This window comes from Arvicanthis niloticus, chromosome 29 (genome assembly GCF_011762505.2).
Source record: "Arvicanthis niloticus isolate mArvNil1 chromosome 29, mArvNil1.pat.X, whole genome shotgun sequence".
Taxonomy (NCBI): domain Eukaryota; kingdom Metazoa; phylum Chordata; class Mammalia; order Rodentia; family Muridae; genus Arvicanthis; species Arvicanthis niloticus.
The window spans coordinates 1033808-1048365 of NC_133437.1; the positions used below are offsets into that span (position 1 = coordinate 1033808).

At 40.5% G+C, this 14558-nt stretch overlaps 1 protein-coding gene across 2 annotated transcripts in view; it reads right to left on the minus strand.

Moving 5' to 3' along the window:
• Positions 1 to 7891: 7891 nt before the first annotated feature.
• The window catches only part of LOC143440323 (sulfotransferase 2A2-like), a 29846-nt gene continuing 23179 nt past the window's right edge, over positions 7892 to 14558 (minus strand). The window contains exon 6 of one of the 2 annotated variants that reach the window (XM_076926991.1): positions 7892 to 9765. In XM_076926991.1, coding sequence (XP_076783106.1) covers positions 9710 to 9765 — 56 coding nt within the window. In that variant the 3' untranslated portion in view covers positions 7892 to 9709. Of the gene's footprint in view, positions 9766 to 10461; positions 10685 to 14558 lie in introns of those variants that run through there. The other variant, XM_076926990.1, reaches the window with a different exon arrangement.

Genomic DNA, 14558 nt, shown 5'->3' on the forward strand with positions numbered 1-14558 from the left:
GTAAGACTGGATACATTAAATCTGATAGAAGAGATAGTTTAAAGCTTATTTGAACCCACTGGCACAGGAGACAACTTCTTGAACATACACCAACAGCCCAGACACTAATATCAACAATTAATAGATGGAACCTCATGAAATCAGAAAAGCTTCTATTAGGCAACAAACACCATTAAAAGAACAAAATGGCAACCTACCAAATGGGAAAAGATCTTCATTAACCCTGACAGTGGGCTGATATCCAAAATATATAAAGAACTCAAGAATTAAACATCAACAAACCACATAACCCATTTTTTAAAATGGGGTATCAATCTAAACAAAGAATTCTCTACAGATGAATCTCAAAAGGCCAAAAAGCAATTATATAAATGTTCAATATCCTTAGTCATCAATAGAATGCAAATCAAAATGATGCTGAGATCTGATCTTACACTCATTAGAATGGGTAAGTTATGGTAAGCTCATGCTTGTGAGAAAGTGGAAAATAGGAAATGCTTCTTCATTTCTGGAGAGAGTGCAAATTTGTATCACCACTTTGAAAATCAATTTGCCTGTTTCTAAGAAAATTTGGAATTGTTCTATCTCAAGATGCAGTTTCACCACTCCTGGCCATATACAAAAAGATGTCACCATGTGACAAGAACCTTTGCTCACTTATATTTATGGCAGCATCATTTCATAATAGGCAGAAAGTCAAAATAATGTAGGTATCCCTCAATAGAAGAATGGATAAGAGAATGTGGCACATTTTCACAATGGAACACTATTCAGCTATTAAAAACAAGGACATCATGAAATTTGCAGGCAAATAGATGAAAATAAAAAAGATCATCCAAAGTGAAGTAATACAGACCCTGAAAGACAAATATGGTATGTATTTTTTATGAGTGGATTTTAGTAAAAAAAAAAAAATAGTACAGGATAACAATGTTACAATCCACAGATCCCAAAAAGCTAAGTAACAGGGAGGGCTTAAGGGAGGATGCTTGAATCTCAATCAGAAGGAGAAATAAAATAAAAATCAGAAGTGGATGGAAAGAGGAAACTGGGTGGGAGGTGGTGGGTATGGGGTTTGGGGAAAATAAAGTAATAGAAGTTGAGAGGTTAGGGTAGAGGGCTGGAAGTAAAAAGGGAAATTGATGATGATAGGGCATCTCTGGGACAAGCTGAAGACCTGGAATGGGAGAGGTTCCTGGGAGGATGTGACAGTGTCCCTAGCTGAGTCTCCTTGCATTAGGGGTATGGAGATTGGAGTGGCCACCTCCTGTCAACAGGCAAGAATTTTATTGGAGGGTGTGGGTTACCAACCCATCCACAAAACCTTCAATGCAAATTTGTCCTGCCTACAAGACATGCAGGAATAAAGGTAGAACAGAGATTGAGGGAATGGCCAACCAATAATAGGCCAACTTGAGACCCACCCCATGGGAAATAGCCAACCTTTGACACTATTAATGATAGTCTGTCATGCTTCCAGAGAGGAGCCTACCACATCTGTCATCTTATAGGTTTCATCCTGCATCTGATGGAAACAAAGACCCACAGACATACATTAGGTAGAGCTCAGAAAATTTTATGGAAGTATTTTAGGTAGAACTGAAGGAGTTGGGGGTGTCAATATCACCAGAGGAAGACCTTCAGCACCAAGTAACCTGGGCCTATGGAGGTTCAAAGAGACTGAACCGCCAACCAAAGAGTATGCACTGATTGGACCTAGCCCATTATATTTATGTAGCAGATATGAATCTTAGTCTTAATGTAGGTCTCATAAAGACTAATTGAAGCAGGGGCTGTCTCTGACTTGGTCTGTGTTGCCTGCTTTTTGATCCCTTTCCCATTGTTGGGTGTAGAGAGCCGCGGTGAGCGGTGACAACGTTCACCATTACAAGGTGGCGCTGGTATCCAGTGCTCCCGCAAGTAGTAAGTGGACTGCGCATGTGCAAGTGGTGAAAGCGCGCCAAGTCACTGCCCAACCTGGGGCGTAATACGAGGTAATGAGCATGTCAGCTTCTCTCGTAGATAAGAGAGCAGCATGGGAGCTTCACATTCGGTGATCACAGCGCTTCAGTCGCTCTTGCGACAGCATGAATTAAAAGTTTCTACAAAAACATTGGAGGGGTTTGTGAAGGAGGTCAACCACGTGGTGCCCTGGTATATATGCTCAGGGTCTTTAACACTCGCCTCCTGGGACAAATTGGAGGGTGACTTGATTAGAGAGCAGCAGAATGGGAAATTAAAGCCTGGAACTAGACCGCTGTGGAAGCTAGTGAGATCATGTTTACAGGACGAGAAATACCGCTCGACTGTAGCGGCTGGCCAGGGAATATTAGAGGAGTTGCAAGACAGCATGTCAGAAACAGAGCGGGATAAAAGGTTGGGAGCTAACAAAGAAAAGAAAAGGCATGCCTAAGAAAAAAGACCCTTCCAAAGACGCCCAGTCTGCGGAAGCGAAAGATAAGGGAAAGGACGCCCTGGGAGAGAAGCGTAAGGAGGGAGAAAAGGCCCCGGAAAAGAAACCTCTTTATCCAGTAAAAGAACTGGAGGCCTTAGGGCTTGATAGCTCTGAGTCGGAGGAACTAAGCCCCTCTGAGGAGGAAGACTTAGATGAAGAGGCAGCCTGCTATGAGGAGGAAAGGTACCATCCAGATGAGCGGCTGCCGCTGCAAAATCGAAAGCAAAAGAAAACAGGAGATAGGAACCGCATGGCCTCTCAGCCTGTTGCGCCCTCCCGACCTATTCTCCCCAGCGCCCCTCCACCTTATGCGGACAAGTGCTGCTCAGACTCCTTCCTTTCAAAGGGAGATAAAAGAAAGTTATTACAAGCCTTTCCAGTGTTTGAGGCTGCGGAGAGAGGTCGCATCCACGCACCGGTAGAATATACCCCTATTAAGGAACTTGCTGAATCAGTTAACAGATATGGAGTTGATGCTAATTTTACAGTCATGCAGCTTGAGAGACTTGCCACTATGGCGATGACTCCGAATGATTGGCAAAATACAGTAAAAGCTGATCTCCCTAATATGGGACAGTACATGGAATGGAAAGCCTTATGGCATGATGCTTCTCAAGTACAGGCAAGGGCCAACACCAATGTGGAAGGCAATCAAAGACAGTGGACGTTTGAATTGTTAACAGGGCAAGGACGGTTTGTTAATAATCAGACAGACTACCAGACTACAATTGGGGAGCATATGGCGAGATCTCCGCTGCCACTATTAAAGCATGGAAGGCCCTCTCAAAGAAAGGTGAGGCCGGGGGACACCTAACAAAAATATTACAAGGCCCCCAAGAGCCATTCTCAGACTTTGTGGCTAGGATGACAGAAGCAGAAGGCAGGATTTTTGGAGACCCGGAGCGAACAACTGGTGTATGAAAATGCCTCACCAGAGTGCAAGGCAGTCATTACCCCTAGAAGAAGCAAAGGGTTGACAGACTGGATAAAGATTTGCCAAAGACTTGGAGGCCTGCTTACTAATGCCGACCTTGCAGCAGCTATCTTACAAAGCCAAAACTGCGCAAGTCCTGGCGGCTGTAAAGTCTGCTATAACTCTGGCAAACTGGGTCATTTGAAACAAGAATGTCATGCTTCCACGCAAAAAAGAACTCCAGGGCTTTGTACCAAATGCAGAAAAGGTTATCATTGGGCTAATGAGTGTCGCTCAGTTAGAGATATTCAAGGAAAGCTTATTCAACATGATTTCCCACCAGTGGGAAGAGATGAAGGTATTCCAAAAAATGGGTTTCCAGGCCCCAGATCCCAGGGCCCCCAAAACTATGGGACACAAGTTGGCAACTGGAGGACATCTCTAGCCGCAGAGCTACAAGAGGCTCCACAGGATTGGACCTCCGTTCCACCTCCCAATTCTTACTAATGCCACATGTGGTCATGCAGCCTGTCCCGGTTGATTTTAAAGGTCCCCTGCCTCAGGGAAGTGTCGGCCTTATTCTAGGTGGCTCCTCTCTTACCTTGAAGGGGCTTGTGGTTCATCCTGGTGTGATAGACCAAGACTATACTGGGGAACTTCAAGTTCTCTGCTCTTGTACACAAGGCATATTTTCTATCTCTCCTGGGGATAGAATTGCTCAACTGGTTGTCCCTCCAAGTTTTCATAATTGTTTCCCATTCACCGGGGTGCCTAGAGGTGCCAATGGACTTGGTTCTTCAGGAACTGACTTCACTTACTTGGTAGTTGACCTTAAAACTAGACCCACCTTGCAATTAATGATAGAGGGGAAGAACTTTATCGGAATTTTGGACACAGGAGCTGATAAAAGTATTATTTCCTCCAACTGGTGGCCTAAGGTGTGGCCTGTTACACAATCGTTCCACTCCTTACAAGGGTTGGGATATGAAGCCAGCCCCGCAGTCAGTTCATGCTCATTGACTTCGCAGGCACCAGAAGGTCAAAAAGGAAGCTTTATACTTTATGTGCTTCCTCTCCCCCATTAATCTCTGGGGAAGAGACATCTTACAAGACTTAGGATTAACATTAACTAATGAGTATTCTCAAAAAGCTATTGATAATATGAAAAGGATGGGATATAAGGAAGGAAAAGGCCTTAGCAGAAAAGAACAAGGAAGATTAAGCCCAATCTCACAAGAGTGTAATACAGGAAGACAAGGTTTGGGTTTTTTCCTAGTTGCCATTGAGAGTTCTATGCCCATACCCTGGCTTATGGAGGAGGCCATGTGAGTTCCTCAATGGTCCCTATCCTCTGAGAAATTGGAAGCTGCTACAAGGCTGATTAAAGAACAAGTACAGCTTGGTCATTTAGAGCCTTCCACCTCTCTTTGGAATACACCTATTTTTGTCATAAAAAAGAAGTCAGGAAAATGGAGACTTCTCCATGATCTGAGGGCCATTAATGCGCAGATGTGGCTATTTGGCTCTGTGCAACGAGGCTTACCTCTGCTCTCTGCTTTACCTAAGCAATGGAGGATTATAATTATAGACATTAAAGATTGTTTTTTCTCCATTCCTTTATGCCCGCAAGACAGACAAAGATTTGCATTTACCTTACCTGCTGTTAATCACCTTGAACCAGACAAAAGATATCAGTGGAAAGTTTTGCCTCAAGGCATGGCCAATAGCCCCACCATGTGTCAGCTGTATGTACAAATGGCCCTTGAGCCAGTTAGGAAACAATTTCCCTCCTTGTTACTGATCCATTATATGGATGACATTCTTATGTGCCATAAGGAATTAGTTATTTTGTAGACCTCATACCCTTTATTACTAAAAACCCTGGGACAGTGGGGCCTACATGTTGCTACTGAGAAAGTTCAAATTTCAGAAATAGGCTCCTTTCTAGGAACAGTTATTTACCCAGAAAAAAATAGTTCCTCAGAAATTAGAGATTCGCAGAGACCATTTGCACACTTTGAATGATTTTCAAAAATTATTGGGTGATATAAATTGGTTGAGACCATTCCTGAAAATTCCATCTGCTGAATTAAAACCTTTGTTTGATATTTTGGAAGGGAATGCTCATATTTCCTCACCAAGAGCCTTAACACTGGCTGCAAGCCGCACCCTACAAGTGGTAGAAGATGCCTTACAAGATGCCCAGCTAAAATGCATAGATGAAACCAAAGCCTTTGACTTATGTGTTTTTAAAACTAGACACTTACCAACTGCTGTGTTGTGGCAGGATGGGCCCTTGTTATGGATTCATCCCAATACTTTTCCCACAAAGATTATTAAATGGTATCCAGATGCAGTTGCTCAGCTTGCCCTTTGTGGGCTAAAAGCAGCCATTACCCATTTTGGAAGGGGACCTAAGGTTTTAATAGTGCCATATACTGCCCATCAAGTCCAAATATTAACTGCTACCTCTGATGTTTGGGCGGTGTTGGTCACTTCCTTTAATGGTCAGATAGATAATCACTATTCCAAACATCCCATTTTACAATTTGCCTTAACTCAAGCTATTGTATTTCCACGCATTGTATCTCAGGAACCATTCCTAGATGGAGTGGTAGTTTATACAGACGGGTCAAAAACAGGAGTGGGTGCCTATGTGGTTAATAACAAAGTCACATCCAAACAATACCATGAAACCTCACCTCAAATTGTTGAATGTTTAGTGGTGTTAGAGGTTCTGGAAATTTTTCCAGGTCCCTTAAATATTGTTTCAGATTCCTTTTATGTAGTAAATGCAGTTAAAGTTTTAGAAGTGGCTGGACCAATTAGGACATCCAGTAGACTTGTAGAAGTTTTTCAAAAGATTCAGCTTACCTTGGTTAATAGAAGATTCCCTATTTTTATTACACATATTAGGGCTCACTCAGGTCTACTGGGACCCATGTCCCACGGAAATGATCTGGCAGATCGAGCCACAAAGTTGATTACGATTGCCCTCTTGCCAAAATTGGACTTGGCTAAAGACTTTCATAAAAGATTTCATGTGACAGCTGAGACGTTACGTTGTCGATTTGACATAACTAGAAAAGAGGCTAGAGATATAGTAACTCAATGTCAGAATTTCTGTCAATTCTTACCTGTGCCTCATGTTGGAATTAACCCTCAAGGAATCTGGCCACTATAGATTTGGCAAATGGATGTTACTCACATCCCATCCTTTGGCAAATTGCAATATTTACATGTTTCCACTGATACTTGTTCTGGAATTATATTTGCTTCTCCATTAGCCAGAGAAAAGGCGGCCCATGTTATTCAGCATTGTCGCGAGGCATGGAGTGCCTGGGGAAAGCCTAAAATCCTTAAAACTGACAATGGACCAGCTTACACTTCTCAAAAGTTTGGACAATTCTGTCGCCAAATGGGGGTGACCCATCTGACGGGTCTCCCTTATAACCCTCAAGGACAAGGCATTATAGAACGGGCTCATCGCACACTCAAGTCTTATTTAATAAAACAAAAAGGGGGAGTCGAGGAGGCGCTACCCTCAGTGCCACGAGTAAGCATCTCTATAGCACTCTTTACTCTTAATTTTTTAAATCTGGACAGTCAGGGCCATACGGTGGCTGACCATCATTGTTTAGAGCCTGACAGGCCAAAGGAGATGGTCAAATGGAAAGACGTCTTGACTGGTCAATGGAAAGGCCCAGATCCCATTTTAATAAGATCCAGGGGAGCTGTTTGTGTTTTTCCACAGGAAGAAACCCATTTTGGCTACCAGAGTGACTGACATGATGACTCGTGGCACCTGAAGATGACCCCCCGAAGGATTCATCTGCAGACATTTTCAGTCCTTATTTGGATCCTCCAAATTTGGATCCCTAGTATATGGGGGGAACAACGATGGGCTATATTATCTGCCTATCCAAAGCCTATGCCAATCAGACATAATTCAGTTGTTTTCCCTAAGTTTTTTATAACTAACAAAACTGTGGAATTGCCATATCTCCCATATGACCCTGTTTGGGCACCTTTAGGAGAGAATCGTTCCCTGATAGAGAAAGGCTCTCTCTGCTTCCAATTTGAGAAAGATGGAGGCTGTATCAAGTTAGTAAGCCAGGCCTTGGGAATGTTTGATGACCAACAAGGAGGCTGGTTGCACACTACCCAGAATACCAGTAACTCTGATATAGCCATTACAAGCAAAACCTTTTGGCAAGAGGCAATTTGGATCAATGGTACCTTTATATTGCCTGGAGCCACTTATAAGGAATGTCCTCCTCAACCTAGGATTGCTCCCTATTGTAGTCTAAATAATGAGGAAAACATTCCTCCTTGGTCTGATTGTCAGTCCTCTCTTACTAGCTGGGCAAACCAGGATAAGACCTTTTCCTTCTCCCCTAATATGAGGTCCGACGGGGGGGGGGGGGAGAATGGGATATGAAACAGGGGATGTTCATACAAGATTTTGGGACACATCTTTTCCATAAATGGCTACTGTGTGGAATTAATGGTAGTTGTACAGATCTCAGTCCATTTGTTTTTATTCAGGGTGGAACCACAGGAAAGGCCTTCTTTAATGGCATTTCCAAATTTTATCACTATCATAAGATACCAACTCAGGGACCTGATGGAACCTCAGGTGTACACGTTAATTCTACTACAGAAATTACTGGGGTTAATAAAACTCAAAAGCAAATTGACTTCTCACCTACCCCGGTATGTGTCTATCCCCCCTTCCTGTTTATTCTTTCAAATTCCTCATTTGAAAATTGCACTAATGATTCTTGCATAATGTCTCAGTGTTGGGCTGCCGAACAAGCAAGGCATGCCATGATTGCTAGAGTGCCACGATGTATCCCTGTTCTCGTGGAAACCCCATCTACTTTGTCATTATTCAGACAAAAAAGAGATTTTGGGATAACTGCAGCTATTATAGCGGCGATCTCCATTAGTGCGGATGCAGCTACAGCCACCAGAATCGCTGTCAACCACAGTCCAAACAGGTGCAGTTTTAAATCAACTATCCGCAACAGTGGCAGACGCAGTTGACCTTCATACTTCTGCTAGTGCCCAGTTAAAAGGCGGGTTGATGGTGGTCAATCAGCACATTGATTCAGTAGAAGAAAGATTGGATATTCTCTTCTTATTAGCCCAATTGGGGTGCGAAAGAAGGTTAGGCGCCCTGTGTATTACCAGTGTACAATATGATAATTACACACGAGCAGCTAACTTGTCTAGAAAATTATCTTTATACCTTGCAGGAAAGTGGTCGGAAGGATTTGATGAGACTCTTGAATCATTGTGAGCGGCAGTGATAGCCATCAACTCGACACAAGTGGACCTGTCATTGACTGAAGGACTCTCCTCCTGGATTTCTTCAGCCTTTTCTTTCTTTAAAGAGTGGGCGGGGGTGGGCCTGTTTGGTGCAGCCCTATGTTGTGGATTAGTGCTTATACTATGGTTGGTCTGCAAACTCAGAGCCCAACAAAAACGTGACAAGGTCGTTATTACCCAAGCACTCGTAGCCTTGGAACAAGGATCATCCCCTGAAATTTGGCTATCTATGTTAAGAAAGTAACTGATGACTGAGTCCCTCAGTCGATGCACCCCAAGGGTTCAGCCCATTGCACTGGGTCGATGAGAGGTCCAAGTCTAGCCAGCCCTTGCCTGAATAGCTGTGGTACCTGAATAGTAGGTTGACAGCCCTTGCACTCCTGAGAACTATATTCCATTGCACAGGGATGGGTGTCAATTCCTCTTTACATCCCCTTAGCCCTTGCACCCAGAGGACTTGTTTCCATTGCACCTGGTAGGGTAAGGGAGAATCTTCGGGCTGTAAGCTCTTGATCACTTATTCCCCCAAGATGGAGTTTGCTTGATCAGGCTTGAGTTCGAATCTTGATTGGTGCCGCACTAGATAGGCCAAAGGCAGTTCCATCTTTATAAAACAAAAAGGGGGAAGATGTAGAGAGCCGCGGTGAGCGGTGACAACGTTCACCATTACAAGGTGGCGCTGGCATCCGGTGCTCCCGCAAGTAATAAGTGGACTACGTATGTGCAAGTGGTGAAAGTGCGCCAAGTCACTGCCCAACCTGAGGTGTAATATGAGGTAATGAGCAAGCAGCCAATTAAAAGTGAACACGCCACTCTAGGGTGTATATAGGCAGCGCCTTTTCAGGGTTCAGAGTCTTCCTCTTTCCACCACAATAAACACTTGCTGCAGAAGGATCCTGGTGCCCACGTGCCTTCTTGCTGGCGAGATGATCACAGTTGGCACAGGTCACAGTTGGGCTTCCATGTCTGGCCTCAGTGGGACAGGATGCATTTTGTCCTGATGCAATTTAATGTGCATTGGTAGGTTTGTCCTTGGGTTGGTGGGTTGGATGAGCTCCCTTTCCTTGAGGAGAAGAGGAGAGGGGATGGAGGGAGAAAGTGGTGAGTATGGGATTGAGAGGAAAGGAGAAAGTTGGCTACAACCAGGATGTAAAGTGAATTGATAAATAAATGAAACCAAAGAAAAAAGAATATACATACATGTTTCATCAACAAATAATTAAGCTGGTATTCTTACAAAGTTTGATAAATACATAAATACTGAGTAATACTTGTTTAATTTCCATAGCATCACACTTAGAAACTTTCATGATGTCCAATCTAAGTAAATAAAACCCCAAATAAATGACTTATTTAAATGAAAATAAAATGTTTTCAGCTGGAATTCTATGAAGTAAATTGGAATTATTGATAATACACAAAAAATAGCAATAAAAGGAGCAAAATTTGATGTCTCAAGACTCCATAATTCTAGGCTGAAGAGATGTCTCTCAAAGATGACGAGATATTCTTAGTACTGTATTGCTTAGGCAGAGGGCCTGAGATTACTTCCTAGGACACAAAGAAGGAAGTTTATACCTACATGCAACTATAGGTTCCTCAGAACCAATGCACTCTTCTGGTCTCTGAAGATACTACAAAGAGAAAGGCACACATACCACCACCAATACTACCACCACTACCACCACCACCATCCCCTCCACCGACACTACTATTGCTATTACTAGAATTAGTAACACTATCTTTAAAAAAAATCACCTTCACAATTTCACAACAAGTTTTATTATATGACCACATTCTGTTATTCACATATAGAACAACAGGAACATAAACATCAGTGTTCATGCAATATTTAAAAGTTTTGAAAACTTATTCCCATGGGAACATCCCTGGAGGGAAACCAGCCATTTTCTCCTGGAATACTTTATCAAAAACTTCAGCTTGGGCTACTGTGAAGTGATTCTTCCAGTCGCCAGTTGTGCCTGGAAAATGTGAAGCAGATACATAGGAGGATTAATAATGGTCGTAACACTGCTCTAGCTCCTCCCATCATATGTTCTTACCTTCTGTTTGATAAAGGCCACACAATTAACAAAGTAAACTACCATTTTCTATAGAAACCTTCTTAAGCCCTGAAATCATATATACTCATTTTTACCTCTGTGAAAATTATGTCCCACCTTTTTCTCTCCCGAACTATATGCTAGACAATCTAAAAGAAGCAACACTGGCTTGGCATTTTATATATGCAGATTATTCCTGCTTGCCATCAAACCTGTTTCCATCACACTATCAAACTCAATAGTGTTTATCCTCTCAATGACCCAGACTTCAATAGTTTAGTATTTACTTATAGAAGTTCTTCACAATATACTAGCAACTTTTAAATAATATCTTAAAATAGTTTTTACTTTATTGTGTGTGGGTTCACATGAATGCTGCAGATACACACAGTTATGAGCAGTATTTCAGCTGTCATGATTTTCTCACCAGATACAGGGGACACAGCCACTCTTAACTAAGAACATTGCAAGACTTCTGTTTCACTCATCCATGGTGTTTTGTAACACATGAAGATTTATATAATTTCAGATCCTGTCCTTTATAGCACTGTCTATTCTGACCATACATTGGTTTTCACCACTCCATTCCAGAAGGTCGTCAGGTTTAGCCCTAGAGATTGTCCAAATGCTCATGTTGTGTTGTGTCTTCCTTCACCCCAGTGGGCTAATATCTTTCATATAATTACATCTTGCTCTTTGTCTCTTTATTAATGACACTGTAACCTTCTTTTTGCATCTTTACTCCATTTACAACTCAGAAGGCCCCATCCATGCTTTATTTCCTAGCTATGGCACTGTGACACGTTCCATGAATTTCCGCTTTGAATATACACACTGAATATGCATCTAACATATTTGAAAATGTGTGTTACTTAAATTACTAAATGGTTCATTTTGCAAAGAGTCCCAGATATATAGGACATACTCAGTGATGGATTTTTTAAATGAATTCCTGAAGCTGTGAGAATTGTATAGGGAGTGCTCTAATTTTTCTGATGAGGAAAAGTTAGTCCTTGACGTGTTACCCAGTGTGATAGTGATGGATGTGGATTTGAATACAAAATGAGTGTCCATAGAAGTCATATTTTTCTTTATTACATTACTTTTTTTCTGTATCATCCACATATGTTAATTTTAATTCCCCAGTGGTCTGTTTTAAAGAAAATATTTTTAAAAAATCCTAAAACTATAAACTACTAATACAACATATTCATATGCCATTAATTGATATGAATATAAAAGTGTCATCTAATAAGATAGGTACCTATCAGTATCCATTGCTACTCTCATGTTGCTTATTTTCTTCATTATTAGAACATGTTTTCTTATTGTTTTCCACAACATGCCTGGATCCTGATAAGCCAAACCAAATAGATGTTGGACTACAAGAATCTCAAAATTTTAATATGGCTTCCCAATGTAATAAATCAGTCCATCTGAGAAAACCACACTTTTGGAGGTACACACATTGAGTTCTAAATCCACCTATATCAAAATCCTGTTCACCTTAGAGATGTACATTTATTTTCATTCTTTTTTTTCTAAAATTCTCCCCGAACTCTTGTGTGTCAGATGGCAGGATAAACTTAATGTTTGGTGGCTTAATTCTTGTTGAAAAGGAACTTCCTCATAGTTTTGGAGGCTGCAGGTCTCACATCAGGATGTTGTTCATATCTTTGTAGGCTTTTCTTTATGGCCTGCAAATGGCAGGCTTCTTCCTATGTTCTTAAAGTCATCTTCCCATTGTGTCTCTGATTAATGTCTTTTGAAGATACCAGTGAAAATGATTAATAGCCCATGTACTATGTCCAGTAAACATACACTATGAAGTATTTAAGGCTGAGACTTTTGAGGTTTGTCAGAAGATATTTTCTATAAATTTCTTGATTTTGGCATTCCCTTTTTTAAAAAGTCTTGTCAACAAAACAATAGCTGAATGAGGGTGAACATCTCTCTAGTCTGCATTTCCTGCGGTGTCTAAATATGGAATCATAATGACTATAATTGCATGTGGAAAATTATTGCTTGAAGGGTAAAACCATATTCATCTCAGCAACTTTAATGATTGATTATCCCTGGTAAAGCTGACAAAGTAACTCTCTGGAGGAAATAAAAGATAGTGTACTTGTGTCTTGAGAAGAACAATTAAAGGATATGGAAAAATAGGATTAGTGAATTCCTCCTGAATAAGACAAGTCTAACACTTAATACAGTTTCTAGTGCTTTATAATTTAGGGGATTAGGTTATCTAATGGTAAACAATGAAATTGGTTTTAGAATTAACCTTTGATTTGTTCATACTTTCATAATTCAAAAAATTCATTTTTGAATTATTATTCAAAAATGGAATCAATCTAATATAAGAATTGAGAAGACAAATATTATCATTATATACTTTTTCCTTTCAAAATTGTTTCCAGACATACCCATTTCATTATCTTCTATAATGAAGTAGTAAAACAAATGGATAATAAAGTTGGTGTCCCCCGTCAGTTACCTGGTTTCAGGATGTACATGACTTACTAGCTATGTGCCACACTAGTATAAAAAATAACCCCCAAGGATTATTAAAATTTGTCTTTATATGCAAAAAACTATGCTACATATAATCATTGGGATAATTCAATTACAAAACACTCATGAAATCTGATCAAGTATTTTCACAGAACTATATTACAATTTCTGTTCATTTTCTGTTCGTATGTATGTATGTATGTATGCATGCATGTTTTTCTCCTATCATCTATGCTACATAACAAATACTATGTGTATTTGGAAAAGATTAAGTTCAAGTGTGTTCTCATCCTAGAAAAATCTTCCTGGAAAAGCAGAAACAATTGTCCTCATGGAATTTTGTCTTAAATTCTATTCTCTCTGCTCTGATGTGTCTCTGTTAAAGATTTTCTTGTCAGTTTCCTTCTCCCTTTGCTATTAACAGAGCTTATTCTTTTCTTTGGGTATTTAATAACACACTTTTATGTTCATATACTGTTTTACCTCTGCCAAATACTGATTCATTTTAGGAAATCTAAGAATAGACAACTTCTCTTAGGTGAGACCTTCATTGCAGATAAGTATGTCTTCAGAGAGTCTGGAGTGCAATAGCCTGAGGTCATCTGATAATAGAAGTGTATTTTTCCAGAAGTCTTGATCTTTAATGAATAGACACACATTTTCTTTTAGTGAGTGGTGACATATTACTGTGCTTAAATCTGAGTCAAAATTTCCTATTATGAGGATACTAAGACTACTGGATTAAATACAATCTGATAGCTACTTTGACTACATTTCATCTATGAAAACTCCTGATATCCTTATATTGTTAGTATCCAAATCTCACACTCTGGTGCAGAGGAGAACTGAAGGTAAATGATGAAGCATTTAAATTATCGGTAAAAGTAAATTATACCCAACACTTTTTTATTTCCTTAATTTATACAATGCTTTTATTCATTGTTAAATATCTGACTCTTGACACTTTCCTTCTTCTACTCTGAGTTCCATCTCAACTATCATTACCTAATCAGGTCTGAGTAAGGTTCAAGCTTTGATTCATTTTGGCAAAGTCACTTCTTACCTGCACAGCTATGAAACCACACACACAATATGCTCCCACCATAGAGAGGTGGCACAGAAATAGAGAGGATTAAAATTCCCTTTCCAGGAGAGACAATTCAGAAAGAAGACAGTGATCATGAACTTAAAGTAATCTAAACATAGGTTGGCAAATACCATCAGATTTTAACACAGGAGAATTTTCATAGTCCTTTGGGGTCTACTCTTGGCCTACCTT